At 39.3% G+C, this 19,796-nt stretch overlaps 1 protein-coding gene across 6 annotated transcripts in view; it reads left to right on the forward strand.

Annotated features, from left to right (window-relative positions):
- Positions 1-19,796, forward strand: part of RBMS3 (RNA binding motif single stranded interacting protein 3) — a 448,136-nt gene that overhangs the window by 175,161 nt on the left and 253,179 nt on the right. For all 6 annotated transcript variants that reach the window (XM_051612906.1, XM_051612908.1, XM_051612907.1 and 3 more), the window contains exon 4: positions 9,832-9,923. In XM_051612906.1, the coding sequence (XP_051468866.1) occupies positions 9,832-9,923 (92 nt within the window). The remainder of the gene's footprint in view (positions 1-9,831; positions 9,924-19,796) is intronic.

Here is a 19,796-nt window from a genome sequence, read left to right on the forward strand (position 1 = left end):
TATGATTGCTGAGCAATCCAGCATTGGGAGGAAGAAAATAGAACATTTCATTCTGACAACATCACTGGGTGATACAGAACATCCTCCTTTGCCTCCTAGAATAATATTGTTTAAACCTAATGCTGGAAATGTTGATGGATGAGGGACTTCTTTATTCCCCCTGGTATCTCATTGCTGTCTTCTGTGGGTACCGAACACTGAAAGCAGAGCTCCCATTGATACTCTGTTTTGTCCGTGTCTGCCCATAAATGCCTGCTGGAATGCCATGCCAGATGCCATGCCTGAAAGGTGTTTGGCATGGCAATGTTAACATTAGTTTCTAACTAGTCTCATAGCTTCCTAGGTTATATGCTTTTTTGGTGAACAGCTGGAAGATAGCTTGCTTAGCTTTGGGTAAACTGAGGTCCAGTATTTAGAAAGGGAAAATAGCTTGTCTACACAGGCACTGGCAGCTTTCAGGCTGAATTTTTTTATTTTTTTTTTTTCCCCTAAACTGTTTCTGTACACCAGGTTTTTTACTCAAGTTGCTCAGCTCTAAAATAAGTGGTGGACAAATCTCAAGAGATTTGGTTTCATATCTTACCCAAACATTAGCCAAGCTAAGTAAAGCTCTGGAGTCTGCATAACTGAGCATGAAACCTCAGAAGAACAGACTTTCTCATGAGAGTGTCAGTGTTTCCTGCCGGCTGGAAATACCAAGAAAATAGTCTTTCTTGTGGTATTTTGGAACTTCAGCATCTGGACTTCACTGGAATAAGAGAGGAAAGTGAATATGAAAAATAATTCTTTCAAAAGTTAGCCTTTTTTCGGTTTTGAGTGTGAGGTTCCTTTCAGGTTTTTCAGTGAAGCTATTAATTGATATAATAACCATATCTGAAAGTAGGAGATCTTAATCTGAAACTGCAAGTTCTGGCTATTTAGTTGTGGGTATTGCAAAATATTATCACTTGAGTCACTGAGTATTTCTTCAGTCAAAGGAAGAAAATGCTGTTGTGTCCTTCCCTCCTTTTTCTGTGGATATGTAACTAAGCACTGCTCTTGGTGTGCTTGTTTCTTGGGAGACCATTCTGCCTTCTTCAATTACTGGTTTTTAGTTCAGCCACAGAGACACAATGAATGTCTCATGCGAAACAAACCTAGTAAAAATGAACTGAATGATTACATGATTATTACATGATAACTAATACACTGATAAGAAGCGTTATGGTACTAAATAACTGTAGTGTTAAATCCTACATTGTTTTACATGGAAATTGTAGACATGAGCTGTCCCTGTATTTAAGAATAGGGTTAGTCTTAATTTTGGATTTTGATAGTGAATCAATGGGAGTTGCAGAGAGTGTAACTTTAGAAGTTAAAGATGGAAAAGTGTGTTTATCTCTTCTCCTTCTGCCACTGCAAGATTTACAATATGTTCTCTTTATTCAGTCCATATTTAGTAACTCAAGCAATGAGTTTTCCATCATTGGCTTTGTATGATTAATCCAAATTCTCTCTGTTAGCAGAATACCAGGAAATATTTCTGACAGGTCCTCACAAAGTCTTATGTCTCGCTGTTTATGCTGATCATGTGCTGCAAGTTGGTTGCCCATAGGTACTCACTCACATGTAGGTTCACTTTTAATACTTGGCATATTTTTTGGGATAATCAAATAGAGTTCTGCTTTTTGCAAAATCTGAATTTTTATGGCTATGTTTGTGCTGTTTCCAGAATTTTCTCCACTGAGCCAATCTTTGTCATTCTGAATTGCCAGGTATACAATGTAAATGTTGAGAGGGGGTAGTGAAGTGCAGTTTCATTTTCTTGATAGGTACATTTGCTAAATTTGTACTGCTCACCCCTCTGCCCCTAGCTGCTGTTATTGCAACTATATTTCACAGACAGCTTTTGTCAATTTGGAGGTCTGGTTATGTTCTTTCAGAGAGTATGCTTTTGGAAGGACTACCTTCCAGAAAAATACATATGCATATGGTTATGCCTATAGATATTTATTTATTGTATAAGTACTTTCCCCCATACAAAAATTTTATAGGTTTCTTTGTACTGCTACCTTTACTTATTGGAGATTACAAAAATGTTTCAGTTCAGTAAAATTTAACATACAAGAAAATACCATTAGGAATTCCATACTTTGGTTTTACATGTAAATATTTTCATTAATTAGTTGTACAATTAAAAATAACTTGCATTCACATACACTCTATTTAAATCAAAGTAATTGAATGTTCAAATTAAGAATGTGTTTGCAAACAGATGTCTAAAAATGGTTTGTCAGTTACCTACAGTGCTGTTTTTCTCTGTTTCTGTTGTTAAAAAGGGGATTAAAGTAATGCAAGAAGCAAAGGAAATCAGTGCAGGAACATAATCAAAGTGACAGTTTTGTGCCATATTTCCATATCGAGCTAAAGCAAACAAAAAAATTCAGCTGTATATGCATACTTAACAATGTAGGTGTATCTCTGGGGAGTGATCTGAAATGAAGGGGCTATCTTTTCTTTCTCACATTCAAGACTCTCCATTTCCAATTGCTTTTCTAACTATATATTAGCTGTTTTAATTAAAAGGTGATGATTCACCACTTTCTAGCCACTATGTGTATTTTTATAAAGAAGAGGTTTAAAAAAAATAGTAATAATCTTGACTATTTTACTATGAGCATTTGGAATTGTAGAAATATTTTAGCACAATTTGAACAATGAAAGAAAGTGCTTTTTTCAGTAATTTTGTGTTCAAGGGTGATTCTACATCCTTGCTTGCTTACTCTAACTTTCCAAGGCTTTATATGACTGATTCTTTATCTGAGCATGAAACAGTGTCTGAAAATTGCATACTAAATTAGTGGATAATCCCTTTTTTTGTGGAGTATCTGATTGTCAGAATGAATACTGCCTTTTAAGAGACACTCTAAAGAAGTACTAGGTAAAAGTGAACTTTACAACTCAAATTGACTTAGTTTCTAATGAAATCCAAGTGGTTTCATCAAAGCATGAGGGAGAAACATCTCACTGATTATTCTGAGTTCAGTTGTGTATATATATTACTGTCTGTGTAAAAAATTTGTGCTAGGGTCTTAAAATGTGTGCATGCATATATAGAGATGTCTATGGAGGTGATACTATAAATTTAAAGAAAAAAGATATTTGTGATAAGCATATGTTATTTCATGGTTTCTCAATTTAACAAGTAATTTGACTGCTGCCTCTTCCCTAGGGTGGTATTCCTCTACCTCATCACAGCCCCTTTTGGAAGTGATTTTCCATTTCCAATCTCTAAACAATGTTAACAAAAACATTAATAAAAAAAACCCCACAACAAACAGCAACCCAAAAAAACCAACAGCAAGCACTCTCATAAAATGACTCTGTCCTCCTTTTTGTCCAAACAGCCCCTACAGTTCTTGAAGACCCAACACATAAAAGATGCTTAGTCTTGTCTGTTCTGGATTTCAGATCTGGTATCTTGAATTCTAGATGTCCAGAAACAGGGACCAGAAACTTCCTTACATTAAAAAGACATTAAGTCCTGGTGAGAACCAGAGTTCCAAGTGATCTAGTACATCAGACCTAGACAAACAGGTTTAGGTATAACAGAATTGTTGTAATTATGCATAAGCAAAATTGGGTTAATCTTTAAAATAAAATTCTTCCATACTATGTAATTCTATGCAAATTTTACACAAACTTCACATTGCCAAAAAAAAATCTTTGTACCAACGTCAAATTCTCCAAGATGGGAAGAGGGCAGCTTCCCCCAGACTCCCAGGTCAACCGCTAGAGCAGAGGGGCCTGCAGGATCCTGTCACAGCTGCATGGAGCAGCCACCAGTCAGCATTTTCCACCTGTCAGGCTGGGTCTGTTCTCTCGATGTGCAGGTGCTAGCTTACAGGAACAAAGCATTAAAACTTCTGACAATATGAGTTTGTTGACATCAGTGGAACCAGAAGAGCTCCTCAGTATGTGTGAATTCTGCATCAGTATATTTATGTTCTTTAAAAAACAAAACAAAACAAAACAAACCCCCAAAAACCAAGATTGGTTACTTGGACATGTTAGTTGAATTAACATGCAGACCCCATGCCCGTCTCCCGGCTGAGTGTGTGAGTTGTCCTGTCTCTGTGGGTGTGTGATGGTGAGTTGGAAAATGCAGAGTACTAGTTGGCTTGAATTCAAATGATATAAAGCAGCAGCTGGTCAGAAGTCAGACGTGATGGCAGAGGTCAGACTCTTGTGGCAGTGTGAAACTGAGAGCTCACCAGCCACAGCTGATCCTGCCTTATTCATACTGGCTTCTCCTTTCTCAGGCCACTGCTGGAGCTTCCTGCCTTTGCAGAGCTCCAGCTAAGCAGCATGCCAAGATGCTTGGCTCCTTGCTTGTAGGAAAGCACACCTCTCCTATGCTTTGTTTTTCTTTTTGTTTTATTTTCACTCGGGTCATCAGGACAGAGCTGGGACGGGTGCAGAGCTGTGGCTGGCTGCATGGTTGCCCTTACACACCCCTTGGTGGTCATGGGGCTGTGGGTGGGCAGGTTCAGGGGGGCTACAGCATCTGCAGGAAGAAGGGAGCTGCTGCGAGGACCTGGGGGCAAGTGGTCAAGGCAGGAAGGAGGGCAGAGCTGGGCAGATGTGCATTAGTTCAGCAGCCGTGGCAGCTCCCTTTCCGATGGTGTCAGCAATGACAGTTGCAGATGGAGAGTCTTCCATGCGAAAAGTGCCGTAGTGTGCTAGCTGCAATTGGGTGACCAAACTTGCAGGACACCCTGAAACCTCTGATCCCATTTACTTCCAGTAATTAGTGCTGCCTTTTTTGCCTCAGTTCTCCAAAAAGGCAGCCAGACCCTCACTCCTGTCACTATGTGAGTGAAGCTCTCCTCAGAGGGGGACTGTGAAGCCCACATGTGCCAATGGGAGCTCACCTTTGCTGTGTGCCACCCCTCCAGCACTTAATGGTAATGGTGGGAACCACAAGTGGCAAGCAGTCCCTTAAATTATTTGGCATTACCCTTAAGTACCCGATCAGTCAGGGCAATTCAGTGTTAGATGTCTAAGAGCTCTACACACCTGCAATTACTTAAATCCACAAAATTGCACCCATAGGTATTTGTAGGCACAAAAATGTTGGCTTAAAATTAGAGGCCATTTCCTAAAACCTGTACCTAAATTTTGATGATATACTATATGAGGGGTTGTTATTTTGAAATGGATTTGTGGAAAGCAATTGAAAATCTCCAGGCATCCCATCTGTGTTTAAAGTAACAACAATAACAAAACTTTAAATTAGCATAGGAGATTTAAGACATTTCAGGAAAACATTGATTAAATCTGCCAATGAAATGAATGTGTTTGGCGAGTGACCTAATTAGTGTATACTTGGTTCTTTTTCACTGCACTGCTTACCACTAATTGCTGTTCTGCTGGTCTTCTCCTGACAAGTAAGAAAAAACAAGGATGAGGGATTTGTTGAGGAAATAGTGACATTCAGTTTTAATTCACTTGAACCTGCTGCCAAGCTTAATTATGGAACTGAGAAACTGAGACTGGGAGGCCCCCAGCCGTTTAGGTTATAGGAGACAGAGATGTTTAGTGTCTGCCAGTGTATTTGGGTAGCACTTATTGCAGCTAGCTATAAACCTGTGCTTACTGATGCTTAGCTGTTTTCTTTCCCCCACAGGTACAAAAACACTGTTTTTATTCCTTAAATGTAATTATTTAGCTCTAATGGCATCAGGCCAAAATAAAATTACAAGCATTTTATTTCTTAGATGAAAGGTTTAACAATTAATCTAGATAGTCTTGTCTTGGGGGTTTTTGTGTGTGTTTGCATGTATAAACTATAAATACATTGTTCTACCAAAAAAAAAAAAAAAGGGATCCTGGAATACTTTTTGGAGTCCTGAAGTCACCCTCAGTGTGAGTACACTTCAGCTGGGGGGCTCATGTTAGTGATAAATTCAATTCCCATCTCGTGAAGCATTGGAGGATAACACAACTTTCCCTATTTGCATTTGGAGCTCTTAAAGGAAAAGGGCAGGATACTTCATGAATAAAGGGGAAATAGTTTTGGTTTGAGTTTACTGTGGTGGTGATGGATTCTTGTGAGCAGGGTCTGAAGTTCCCAGTTTAGAGTCCAAGTGCATTTTTCATTATGTTCTGCACAAAAACTGGAGGGGAGAAGTATAATGCATTGACGAGAACGTTTACGAGGCAGTGCACACATGCAAAAAACCCACAAAACTGTGGAATTTGAGTCCAGCAGAGGGTGGGGCTGATGGGGCTTGCACTTGCTTTTAAAAGAGGAAAAAGGAATGTAAGATGTTCTCCTACAGGAGCAGTGTCTGGTTGGCAGACCCTGGTCTGAATCCCTGTGGGCGGAACACTCCTAGACTGCTGCCTTTTTTAAGGAATCAGAGAATAGTTACCTGAGCAAGGATGGATGCCTGAGCAGCCAAAGCAGCCTGTGATGTCCCTACTAGGGGCAGCTAATGTGTCCTGGCTCTGCTGGCATGGGGCTGGAGGGGAGCACAGCCTGAGACTGCTCCAGCCACAGCCTGGGCAGGAGGGAAGGACTACTCAGGGATTAATTTATAGTATGGGGAGAGCTGGAGGCGGATGTTCCAAGACCCAGCTTTAGCTTCTGTGGGGTCTAAACTTGACCTAACCTGAAAAGTATGTAAAACAAAACCAAAAAACCCCAAAACCTGAACAAAAAACCCTAGCACTTTGTCAGTGCCTGAGACCCAAAAAATGAAGTGAGATAATAAATGCATGAAATAAGTAAGCATAGGTCACCAACACAGAGCATAAACATCTACATGGAAGTACATGAACTGTACAATAAGGCAGCATGCCTGGTTTTCTGTTGTGTAGCGTTGCAGGGTTCTTGTAAGGATACTTGAAAGCTGAAACAGCCTGGGAACTTGGCTTCCCTTGCAACAGATTGATGTTCTTTGGACAGGTTTTCAGCCATGGAGTGATTTTGTCCTGATGTTCTGTGTGTGGTGGAGAGATGTGTTGGGAGGGGGGAAGGCCAGAAAAAGATACTTGGAATGAAAATGGACTTGCGGGAAGGAAAAAGAACAGCTTTGCAGTGAGACTGAGAGTAGTAGTACTAGAATGCGTAATGGATAGCTAAAGATACAAGTACTTTTGTCTTGAAAGTCTCACTGGATCTCTGATACTGTTATGTAACCCCTTATGCCTATTGAATAAAAGTTTAGAAGATACTAATGGTTTTAGATATTATGGACTGATGTTAATCTTCAGTAAGTTATTGTTAGATAAGCCTCATCTCTAAAATTCAATACAAGAATATTCTTAGACATTGTGGTTTATATTTACAAGCGATACTAACTTAGCTGTGAATGCTTAACTGTGCTATCTAAAAAGTGGTATTAAAAATAATTTCCCTTCTGTTACTACACACATTAATCCTGCACTGTATAGTGATGATAAATATAAAAATCTAACTATTATCTGGTTTTAATGCCACTAATAAAACTTACTTTTGCACTTTCACCTGTTAGTTTTTGGGCACCAAGATGGTGAAAAATAAAGAGAAATTTAGTCTCCTGAGAGGACCACCTTGCTATCCTAAAAAATAATTTGCTCTGAGTTTAATCCAGAGCATCCCCAAGGCATTTCAGGTTTCCCATTTGGTAGGCCTGGCTTCTTGTTAGGTTCTCTCATCTAGCAAGATGGAAACTGCATTAAGTCATATCTCCTGCTTCCTCCCAGAACCAAGTCTCCCAAAAGGCAAAGGAACTGGAGAAATCCAGGGAGGACTTTCATTTTCTTGTAGCATGTTTTTTGGTTCAAAGCAGCATCAACTTCCCTGCTGCTCTGCAGTGAAGAGAGCTTGGATAGCACTGCGAAGCAGAATGTGACGTAGAACAAGCTGAGTGTAAAATGGCATGCTCAGTACCAATAAGAAGGGAAAATCAAATGGGAGATTCTGAGCAGGTGAAGCACCCCCATGTCCCCCAGTTGACCGAACTCCAGTGCACTTCATGATGTTGTTTATTAGATCAGTTGTCTTGGTGTACAGTTTTTCAAGGATTTCCTTCAATTTGTATTAATGCCCTACCAAACAATCAACACAAAACAAACAAACCCAAACAGAAAATGGATGGAAGAAAATAACAGAAAGGTTCATATCTTGACTTTGTAATCAAAATAATGTTTTTCATAATCTTAAAGTAAATCAACAGCTTCTTTAACCGTTTTTGCTGTTTTGTTTTTCTTAAGTATTTTTCATTTTCTCAAAGCTTTGTGAATGACATTTAAGCCAAGAAAACAGAAAAGTCTATGTGCACAAAATTCTTTCAGAATTGGATTAATCACTGTATTGAGTAATGCACTAATAAAGATATATTTATAGCTTGGGGAGCAAGGTTATCACAAGCATACACTCTTTCAGCTAAATTTGGCACAGAGAGGAAGGCAGTGAGGCCTCCCAGGAGCAAGAAGAATAGATATGGCTGCAAAGCATATCTGTGGTTGCCTCCTGTATTATGTGTATTGACCTAGTAAATTGAGATGTCTGCAAAGGAGCTGCTATGCTATAAATATGCTTATGCTAATATTATTAAAGCTCTTTGGCAGTTCAGTTTTGTCCTTATGGCTTCCCAGGGAGATGCCAAAAAGGTGGCCCCTAGCCACAGCTTGTCTGAGCAGCACGTGCCTACCTGTGCTGTAATTGCTTAGTAAGATGTAGGTCGGGCCTTTCCCTGCATGGATTGTGAAATATGTGCAGCTGTCTAAATAGGTGCTTGGTGAGATATTTAAATCTTCCTAACATGGTTCAAATCTTTATGAGCAGGACATTTAAATGCTGTTGAAGAACAGAGAAGCTCCATTCTTAGAAGCTGTGAAAAGTCCGTTCCTTGTCCTCTTTGCTCTCCTTTGTATCTTCAGGAAAATAAAAATACTTCCAAAGTTGTTGATATCCAGTAGAGGCTTAACAGGCACTGATCTTGCTTGGGCATACCGGTCTTGCTGGTTAAAGGAAGAAAAGATGGAGAGGAAGAGAAGAAGTATCTGACTGATTAATAAACTAAACTAATGCAAATACTGGGAATAGGAAAGCCACTTAAAAGCAAATTATTATCCCTTGCCAATCCCAAAGATCTAACCTCACTAAGCTGCAGTTCAGATGATATCCTGAAGCAGTTCCTGGTAGGGACCTGGCCCTTGTTCCAGCAGAGAGGGCAGGAGAGATGAAAGGGATGTGGTTTCACCAGGCTTTGACTTCATTATCTTACCATCTTCTAGAGCTATCTGGCAGTCACTTGTACAGTGCAGGTTGCGATTTCTCCCTTAATTGCTCCCACCTGCTGGAAGACTTCACTCCCTGCCCTGACACAGATGGCCCCAGCCTGCTGCACAGACTCACTATCCTCCTCTTCTGAAGCTGAATCCTTATAGTGGTTCAAGGGACAGGGAAAGGGTGTTGTTTTCTCATGAGACTAGCCACTGCAATCTAACTTTGTAGCCCAAGGAGGTCCATCCTGCTACCTCTTTTTATGGAAAAGATAGGGTACAGGCATGTGCCCTCCTGCTGCTAGGGACCTTTTATCTGCTGCCTTCTCTCCCACTCTGCTTCATACCTTCCTTCACTTTGAAGCTTCAGATCATTGCATTTCCTTAAACTCCACTAGGTTCAGAAGAAAAGGTGTGAGAGATACGGGTATGATGGCTGGTGACAGTGCTTCTGGAAGGCTATGAGAAAATGTGAAAATGTAGAATGGGTTTCCTTCTTGATTAAAATAAAATCTTTATCTATGCACATACACATAGATAATAATGAAAATGTCTATTTTACTGTTTATTTTTCAGGTTATGGTTTTGTAGATTTTGATAGTCCGGCAGCAGCACAGAAAGCAGTAGCATCTCTCAAAGCAAATGGCGTGCAGGCGCAGATGGCAAAGGTAAGAGCAACCATGATATTACAGGATTATCTGAGCTGTTGGGTTAAATTTTCAAGAGTTCGTTTTCTTAAGGTTTTGGATGGCTTATTCCAATGTTTTTTTCGTCCTTTGGCTCCAGTGTCTTATTCATCCTATGGTTTGTCTGTGATCTTGAGGGCGGTGTCTCATGCAATTGGTTGTGCTCTAATACCCTCTCTCTCTGGAGAGGGTTATAAGATGGAGAGTGTTGGAGTGGCAGAGAGGTTGGAAATACCTTTGTGCTGATGGCAGTGTGAAAGAGTTGCTTTTTCTTTGCCTCGGAATTGTCTTAATTTTAGTTCCTTTGCCTTGAAATAGTTAGTCTTTCCTGAAATGCCTGGTGGGCTTCTGTGAAGGAGTGATTGACTGAACATAAGGAAAGTTTGATCTGCCTTGGTTTGGCTTCTCCTGTTGTTTTATTTTGAGGACTTAAATGGAAATACAGCAGGTTGCTGGAGGTTGTCTGAAGGTGACTGACGTCGGTTGTTCAGACAGGCTGTGGAAGCCATGCTGTACATCTCATAGCAGGTGTCGTGAGCTCGGATACACTGTTCCTAGAACTATCTTTTGCCCCCAAGCAAAGGGGCTGATGGGGAGAAGGGGGTTATTGTAAATGACCATCATGTGCTCTGGCTGTTGTCTTTCTGAAGGCATAATCGTGTGTCTTTAGGCTGTAGACAATGTCGGCCAGCAAAAATAGCTGTTACTTAGTACTTAAAAAATGCCTTCCCCTAGAATCTCAAAAAGCTCTTAATACTGCCTGAGTTAGACTCTGCAGAAATGATGCCAGCCTAGAATCTCCAAGAGTAAAGACAACCAGGTGATTATAAAAACACAGGCAAATTGATTTGTAAACAACCACCACATTGAAAGCTTCCTATTGCAGGAATGGTGGTGATTTTAACCTTTGCTTTTCAACAATATAATACTAAAACCATTTTTAATTCTTTTTAACCAAAAAAACCCAAACAAACCTTGGTGGCAAATGAGTTTCTTTTGCCTTCCACTGAGTTATACTCACTATTCCTTAAAGTAACTGGATGTCATCCATGTATTTCTGTTTAACTGTGCCCCACAATGCAAGCTGTGCAGTTTTATTGGCTCTTAGTTTTTATCGACATGTGGTGATAAAAAATATTTGCTTCAAATGGGTAAAAGATGGCAAGCTGGAGAATGTGAACACCTACTAAGGACTGTGCTATTTTATTTCTCAGATGTACTGCATCTCCTTTCTTAAAATATAGGAAATTTGACACATTAGTCAAGCTGTGAAAAAGAAACCAAAGACAGGAGATATGTTTTGTTCTACTGGTTGATATCAAAGAGCCATTTCTGGGGAGAAACAAATCTCTAACTACATAAATCTGTAAAGCTGTAGATTTAAAATTAGAGATTTAAAGATAGGATTGAAAGATAAATCTGTGTTTGGTATTCTCAGGATTCAGAACAATGAACTATTTCAGCTTGCATACGTGAAAATACCAAAACAGAAGGTGACTTAAAATACAGTGTTTTGGATTGTTCAGTATTTGGGGGGCTAAAAGCAAAGTCTGATGCTTTCAGAGTGAGAAGGGCTGTATCAACCACTGAGGAGTATTTTTATTTTTTCTTGTCCTGCATGATTTTGAGGCAGCTAGTGTGCAAACATTTGTTTGCATAAGACTCACTGTATTTTTATTATTTAGCCATGGTGCCTGGAATCCCAGATAGGTTATTTTTAGTGTGTTTGATAGTTCAAAACAAATAGACAACTGACTTTTCCTATCTCTGAAAAAAACCCAAAGTATTTTAGAAAAATGGGGGTTCAAAAGAAATTGAGACATCTCTACACAAAATACCTCACATTGCTGAGAAGGCAGGAGCCTGGGAAAGCAAATCTATCTGGAGAAACATATTAGTTCTGCACTTGTTTGAAGCCAAGTTGCATAACATGACCGAAAGTCTATGTTACCTGCCAGTGTCTGAATTAACAGTGAGGGCTCAGAAGAGGTTTGAAGAAAGAGACCAAAGAAGGGTTTAGCCTTCACTTCTGCAAGTTTATCCAGAGCAGTTTTGTTTCAAGACCTGCTTTAATTAGTGGTGAATGGTGGCTATCAAATGAAATCAAAGAAATAATAGCATGTGTGAAAAAATTACCTAAACTTTTTGCACGCCATAACTTTAAAATGTACAGGCACTGTCCTGTATCTTTTGTTCTGCATTGCAAAGCAGTGGAATTGCTCCGTGTAGAGGCTCAGAAGAAGACTGTAACCTGTGTTCGGCAAATGTCAAAAATCTCAGTCCAGTTGTGAATGCTTTTGAGTAAAGGTGAAAGAACATCGGCCAGCTTTGGCTATGCGCTGGCCTTCTCCAGTAGTAACAGAATGTATGCTGAAGTGTCAGTTTTAACACAATATAATTTTTCTCATAGAAATCCAGGAATCTTTTTTGAAAAACAAAAAGCAGAACTGAACCCCCACCCATGCTGGCTAGAAGAAGTGTCTTGTGGATACTTGAGTAAAATATACTCATTTTATTGATGCATAAATACAGTTGCCTCCCTCGTTTTTATAGCATTTGGACACCTTTTCAGCTGATTTTGTTTCAGAGTGCTGCCTCTGGAAAGTGGTTATGCTCTGGTGGATCTATGCTCCAAGTCCCATCACTTTGGGAAAACTTGTTCTGTCGAGGCTAATACACCCTGTAACCCTGCACAGGGAAAAACATAATTAAAAGTTTGAATCTCTCTTTTTGTTCTCTTGGATGCTGTTCAGCTTGGTGTAAAGTAGTCAGGAGAGGATTTGGCTGAGGAACACCAGTATTATGCTTGCAGAGGTAGTGGTGGCAGCTGGGAATTGAGGTCTCATGGGCCCGTGGATGGCTGCCTGCTTGGTGGGACAAGGACCTTCACAGCTTTCTGCCCACATGGCACCTGCATGACATTGTACACGTGTCTTATCACCTTGCCTCTTGAGCATTTCTCTTACACACACATCTGAAGCAGAAGTTTTGACTACTGCCAATATCCTGTGTCCTATGAAGTTCATTTAAGCTGTCTGTCATTTTCAAAAGTGCCTATCAACAATTTCATTTATTGAGAATAATTAATGCTATGGAGCTCCTGAGTGTTGGTTTCTCAGCTGGCCTGGCTTGTTTTACTATGTGCTTCCTGCTTGCCTTTGGAAATAACTCAGATGTACAGGGTCCTTTGTACGTATGTAGCACCTACTGGTCCAGGCTTGTAGAATTCAGGTGGGTTTTTATTTTCCTACTAAATATGGCACAAGTGATATTCCACTGGATAATCTCACAGGAATTACTGATTTGTTTGTCTCTTTGTGCTAGGGATTATACAAACATGACACATAAATGGTAATGCTTAAGTGCATGGTTTATAGATCAGTTTAGGTTTTTCCATCTGCTCCTTTCCTGCATTTTCTAGAAAAATGTTATAGACAGAACATGGAAAATTACGAGAATCTTAGTAATATGGGAGTTGGCTCAGACAAGTAGGCAAAAAAGCTACTTCATATGAAAAACGTATCAATGTTCTAATAAAATCTGTAGTCCCATCTATTCTTGGGATTCACAAGAGTCTTTCAACCAGAATTATATATTCATGGAGACACTTCTTCATCTGCTTTATATGTAAGCTTTGAATGATGTCGAAGAGTCTTCGTCACCTGAAGAATCAATAGAAGCATCTTGTCTAAATAAATTTTCATGTGAACTTGTGTCAGCCTGATGTTGGTGGACTGTGCAATCAGTTTATACATTCACAGACATTTTGGGGTCCTCTCAATCATCTTTTATTTCCAAGTCTAGTCTGCTGTAAGATTGTGTACAGTAGAAGTTCAGGCAAAGGTAGTATGTAGAAAGTATGTACATACTTTCAGCAGAAAGTATGTAATAGCTTCTTTAATATCTAGCAGCCCATCAGGAGTGTTGAAATACATTCACCAAGGAGGTGTTTTCAATCTTGCTGTTATTCCAAGTGTATTTATAAGGATTAAGAAAAGTAGTTGATGATGCATGCCTTCTCTGGGTTTTCCTTTTGTATGTATAATGTGCTTAGACATCCTCAACACCTGTGTGAGAAATGGGGGCACTGAAGAAATACTTAGTTAGTGTTGGCAGTTGTTTAAGTCCAAGAAACGTTTCTCGACTACTTTGCTGCACTCATTGCCATCCAAAAGTTACACCAAAGGGGCTGGTTCTGAAAAAGGATTGTACCACTAGGCTCTGATGTCTTTTGCTTGACAGTGGAATTGCAGATTTTTCCTTCTCATGTGATATTTTTCTCATCTCTTCATGAAGCAGAAGCCTAAATACAGCGAGTGATCACCACCTAGGCGAAAAGTAAAAGTGAGCTGTTTCCCATAGAACTGGGCCAAGCTTAAGGGCTTCTTCAGAGGAAGAGACATGGTTGCTGTATAGTCAAATAGACACAAGCACCAAGGAAAAGGAAATCCCACAGAATAATCTCATTTATTTTCCCAGCTTTTGCATAGTTTTCAGGAATTGCTCTAGTGTGAATCAGATAATCAAATAAGTCCATTCTGTCTGCTTATTTTTCAGCTTCATTTTCTCTTCTTTTTAAATTACTTCCCTTTTTTTCTCTGTGATATACCGACATTTTAAAGGGCTGTTCATTAAAATAAGCACTGCAGAAAATTGAAAGACTCTCCAGGGAAAGCCCTTCTTCCTAATTTTGTTTTAATCCAGATTTTAAATGGAAATTTTTAATTCTCTGTATTTTGCAGTTTAAAACTTCATGAAAATATTTAATAAAAATGCTATCCTTACAACAAATTAAATATGGCCTATACACTGAATATCTGATACGCTAGATCCCACAAGTGTTTTCTTAATTCATGATTGAAATGTCTGCAAATTTTAGCTAACCAAACCTCAGGAGACTGGTTGTTTGCATTTTTGGGGAATATTTGTGGTTAATAGCTTTACTGACTGAGTTAACTTTCCTTTTGATACCAAAGCAGGATGTTAGGATTTTTATAGTTCAGTATTAAAATTGCCAGGCATCATTTTAATCCCATTCTTTAATTATCTGATCCCCCCACCAGCAAACTGTTCTATGAAGTCAAATATTTGTGTTGGCTCAATAAAAGATTTTCTTAGTGTGCCACTAGAGCAGGAGCTGGTGACTCTGGAAATCCCGATGTGCTCAGCATTGTAGGAGAAGCTGAGAACTGGCTGTGCTGATGCTGGCCACCATCCACGTCATTTCCAAACAAATTGCACAGCCAGGTGTGGGCTGTTGCTTCGCCAGTTGTCAGAGATGTTTGGCACAACTAAGTGTATACGTGCGATGCACTCTGCAGTGAATGCTCCTCTTATCTTCCCAAAATATTAACTATCTGTCCCAGTGTTTATGCACAGTACGTACTGACTGACCAATACTGACCTGAATCTATAACAATCCTGGTTAATTGACAATGAAAAATTATAGCTGGGAGGAAGTGAAAGGTTTAAATTTTGAAATTATAAATGCCAGTGTCTCTCTCCCTCCTTTCTTTTACCAAGTCAACCATATCAAAATGCGTCCTGCAGAAGCAATTTTTTGTTTCTTTGGTTGGTTTGGTTTTTTGTGTGGGTTCTTTTTTTTGGTGTGTGTTGACAGTTGGACTTGGTGATCTTAGAGGTCCTTTTTGACCATGATGATTCTGTAATAATCACAAGCCCCAAGTTTGATTCAGTGCCACTTATCAAAGCCATGGGCTCCTCATCCTCTCTTGCCTGTATACTTGTGTTGTTGTTTTGCATAAACTATCTTTCACTCTTGTAATCAGTAATCATGGTTTCCCAGCTGCATCTGGCACTTAAGTGCAGGTTTTGTAAATATAGGATATTTTTCAATTCCTTAAAGGATAACAATTGACAAAGTAAAAGCATTGAAGAGTTGCTGAATTATTTGTTTGTGTTAGTTTTTACCACAAAATTTCTTAGGAAGATGTGCCTTTCCAAGCCTGGAAGTTTTTTGTGGACGAAACACAGTCTAAATTTAGGATTCAAATCACAGATGTGCTATAGCAGAGTGCTAACTTTAAATTTTTAGAAAATTTGCAGTAGCAGACAACTGTGTTTTATGAGCTTCCTAGACAATCAAGGCTAAAGCATTGAACAGCTTTGTAACAACGCTGTTGGTCTAGGGTGATAGTGAAGATAAGTTACAGTAATGGAAGGCCTTCATAATCTCACCTATCCTGGAAAATTTCAGGCTGTTACCTGAGAACTATATGGTAGCCAACAAGAAATGTGAAATGATCCTTTTTATGCTTTTAGACGCACATTCACAAGCCAACATGAATGCATTAGCTGGAGCCATTCTTGAAAGAAGAACAAGTAATCCTGGGCATATTAAAATCCAAATGTCCTTTCACACTTAAATGAATTGCTCCTAAAAACATGTAGATCAGTATAAAAGGGCGTGTGCATCAGCAGTGCTCTTACCACACCTGCCAGATTTATACACAAAAATTTATTTGAGGTGTTTCAGAAGTGCTTAACTTAGCATAATTCTACTCTATAGAAGAGAATGGGACTTTTACTGTTAGTTAATGGAGAGAAATTAGGTCAGTGCTGTGTTCCTTTGTTCCCAAAAATCTTAGCTCAGCACCTTTCTTAACCACGTAGTTAGCTTAGAAGATCTTACAGCACATACAATCATGTTTATTCTCTAGCTATCACCTCAAATAGACCTTGCCATGTTATTTTACTTCCCATTTCAAGAGCTACTTTACTTTCTAGATTGACTTGATTTTTTTCATACTGTAACTTCACCTAAGATTAAAACATTCCTCTGCCTTTGAAAATTGCAATGTAAATAATCAGTAAATATATCCACCTCCATGCTACTGATGCCCTACACCACAGAACAGATGCTGGCAAGTGAAAGATGTAGCAAACTTGTAGGCTGCAGAATAGTGGAATTACTGGGTTCTTTTCGGGTTATGAACTTCAGCCAAACAGGAATTGGCCTTTTTTCAAAATACACATTGTTCTTGACTTTCCTCAGACTTGGAACACATTCCAATTGGTAATAATACAGCTGAAATCCACAGAGCTTGGGCAATATAAGCCAGAGAGAAGAATGGAGCTCCGTATCTTTAGCACTTACATAGCCATAGATCTTGGAAGCTCTTACATACATTTTGCAAACCCTTTATATTTGCATTACAGGAAATCTGAGTCCTGAAAATGAGTTAAACACCAGAGCCAGATTAATTCTTTTTTCCCTCCATACTCAGGAAACTCCAAACGCCCCACAGAGGAGTTATCCCGACCACAACTATGTAGCTTGGGAATCTGCAGCTCAGACTGAGAGAAACTATGTTCTAAATTCAGTAAGCACATCTTTACTCACCAGGAAAAACCCAGTGCACTCTGAAATGATAAAAAACCTGCAGTTTTAAAAAATACTGCTGTGGTAGAAAATGGACCTAACCTTTCTTTCAGTGACATGTTGTTTAATCATGTTCTGTAGCTCAGCATGAGGATGGTGCTTTTGTAAGGTGAGAAACACAAAATCATTGTATCTAGCATGTCTCCTCAGAAGGAGGAGGAGATGATTCACATGACCACCAAAAGAAGGATATATGCATGCTTTTTGGGGTACTCCTTAATCTGGACTCAGACACAGATTCAACAAAGCAATGTAATCTGTGTGAAAATCAGGCCACTTTCAGGTTTGTTTGATTTGGAAGGCAGGTGTGTTAAATTCAGTAGAATTTCTTCTGAGTTGATGTGTCTGTGTAGCAGCTCATCAGCCTGGAAATACACAGGTGCATATTCTGCCAGTTAACTCAAACCTACTAGTAATATGCATAGATATTCCCTGTGCACATATGTATCCCCCTCTGACTATCTAAATGTTACTGTATTAGTGAATGCTCTGCTTATTATTTCCTCATTAATGAATGTCTCCCATTCAACCAACATGTCTGAGTGGTTTGGCTGTAATCTAAATAAATTTAGGTTTAGATGCAATTTTGTTCACTAATGAATGATAATTTTTCTCACTGAAAAAAATGTTCTATTTCTGCTTTGTATAAAATTATCAGATTAGGCTCTCCTCATGATGCATGCAATAAAAGGAGTTGTTATGGCAGCTCATTGAATTTTTTAGTCCCTGGACTTTCTCTTTATCTATATCTGCTCAGAAAGGGAGGTTAGGATGGTGTGAAGGGTTGAATTCTAATTGCAGTCACATTAGACTAATTTTGATGCGATCAAAGTAAGTGGAAGTGACATAAGAATGTAAAGCTGGCCATATCGGGTCAGATCAAAGGTCCCTATGACATCAGATTCTCTTTCCAATACTGCACTATAGCACTTGCCAGCAGAGGAGTACAAGACCCAAGCAAGCATCTGAGGATACTCTCCCAGAGTACTCTCCTAGCCCACAGCAATTTGCAGCTTGGGGTTTTCTGAGCTTGTGTGGAATAGCTTTCTGTAGAACTGTCTCCTGATCCCCAAATAAATAAATTTTCCTGCCTTTTTTTCATTTAAAATGTTGGCAGCACAGCATTGAGCCATAAGAAGTTATTTGGTTTAACTGTATATTCTTCGAAAAACCATCTCCTTTGCTAGCTTTAGACCTTCAATGTTGATTTCATTGATTGCTTGCTAATTCTTCTGTTGGAAGAGACAGAAGCTCTTTTCCCCTATAAATCTTTTTCATGCCACTTACAGTTTTATAAAATACCATCATAACTTCCCTTAATCCCTGTTCTTTTCCCCCTTTTAAGAGAGATGTGCCAGGATATGCATACATAAATAAGATGTGGTTCATAGATGCGAGGAGCCGTTGCTAAGTAATGAACATGAAGCATGGTAAAGTGTTTTTGTAATACGAGAGCACAGTTGATAGGAAGCTTAGAAAGTCATTTCATATCACTATGCTGGACATGAGGTGAGTATTGCTAACGCTCTGTAGTGCTGCAGCCTGGGAAATGTGAAAACGGACACATAGAGGAAGGGTACGTTTGGCTGGTATCAGATAGTTTGTAAAGGCTTTCCTTGTTTTGTCAAGGATAAATGCACATATCTGATTATACCTAGGAAGATCAATTTTTTAAAATAAGAACTGTCAGCTTTAGAAAAATGCACCACAGAAATAATTGAAGTGCTAAAAAATAATAATTAAAAAAAAAGGCAAAAAGCATAACTATTATTTTAAAAGAGCAAGTGAAGAAAGTACAAGAACAAGTATAAGGACATGTTTTCCATGTTGTGTCAAAAGGAAGCATACCTCGAAACCCCCCACATCTGTGGATTAAGAAGACTTTACAAATACCTGCCTTAAATTTTGGGATTGTTTGGTCTCAGCCTTCCTTCAATCTTAGATCAAGTAAGTGTCTGTCATATTGCAGAACAGTACCTGAAACTAACGCCACCTCCAGTAGATCAACGTCTGGCTAAATCTGTCAGCAGGCTCAAGGACATTACCTTTACCAGGGGCTACTAAAAAACGGCTGTGCCTTTTACCTGGTGCTCACTGTTTGGGTATGATGTTACCAGCAACGCTGCAGCATGGACCTTCATGTCTACATGGAGGAAAGAGCTGCAGCAGATCTCATGCTGTGCAGATGTATCCTTATTTAGGAGAGATTTATATTATTGCTGTTCTGATTTCCCTAGTGCTCATGGAGGAAAACTACTCACTTATGAGCCATAGTCTGAAATGGTGGACACATGAAAGAACGTAGGGACCCTAAATTACCAGTTTCTGTGGCTGTGTAGGCAGGAATCTTTGATTCTCAAAAAGACTATGTAAAGGTATGTCTTGGGATTTCTCAGAGGTTTACACCTACCAAAGACACCCATTGCACTGCAGTAATGGAGACTCAGCAGTTG

The sequence above is a fragment of the Apus apus genome, chromosome 2 (genome assembly GCF_020740795.1).
Source record: "Apus apus isolate bApuApu2 chromosome 2, bApuApu2.pri.cur, whole genome shotgun sequence".
Classification (NCBI taxonomy): Eukaryota; Metazoa; Chordata; class Aves; order Apodiformes; family Apodidae; genus Apus; species Apus apus.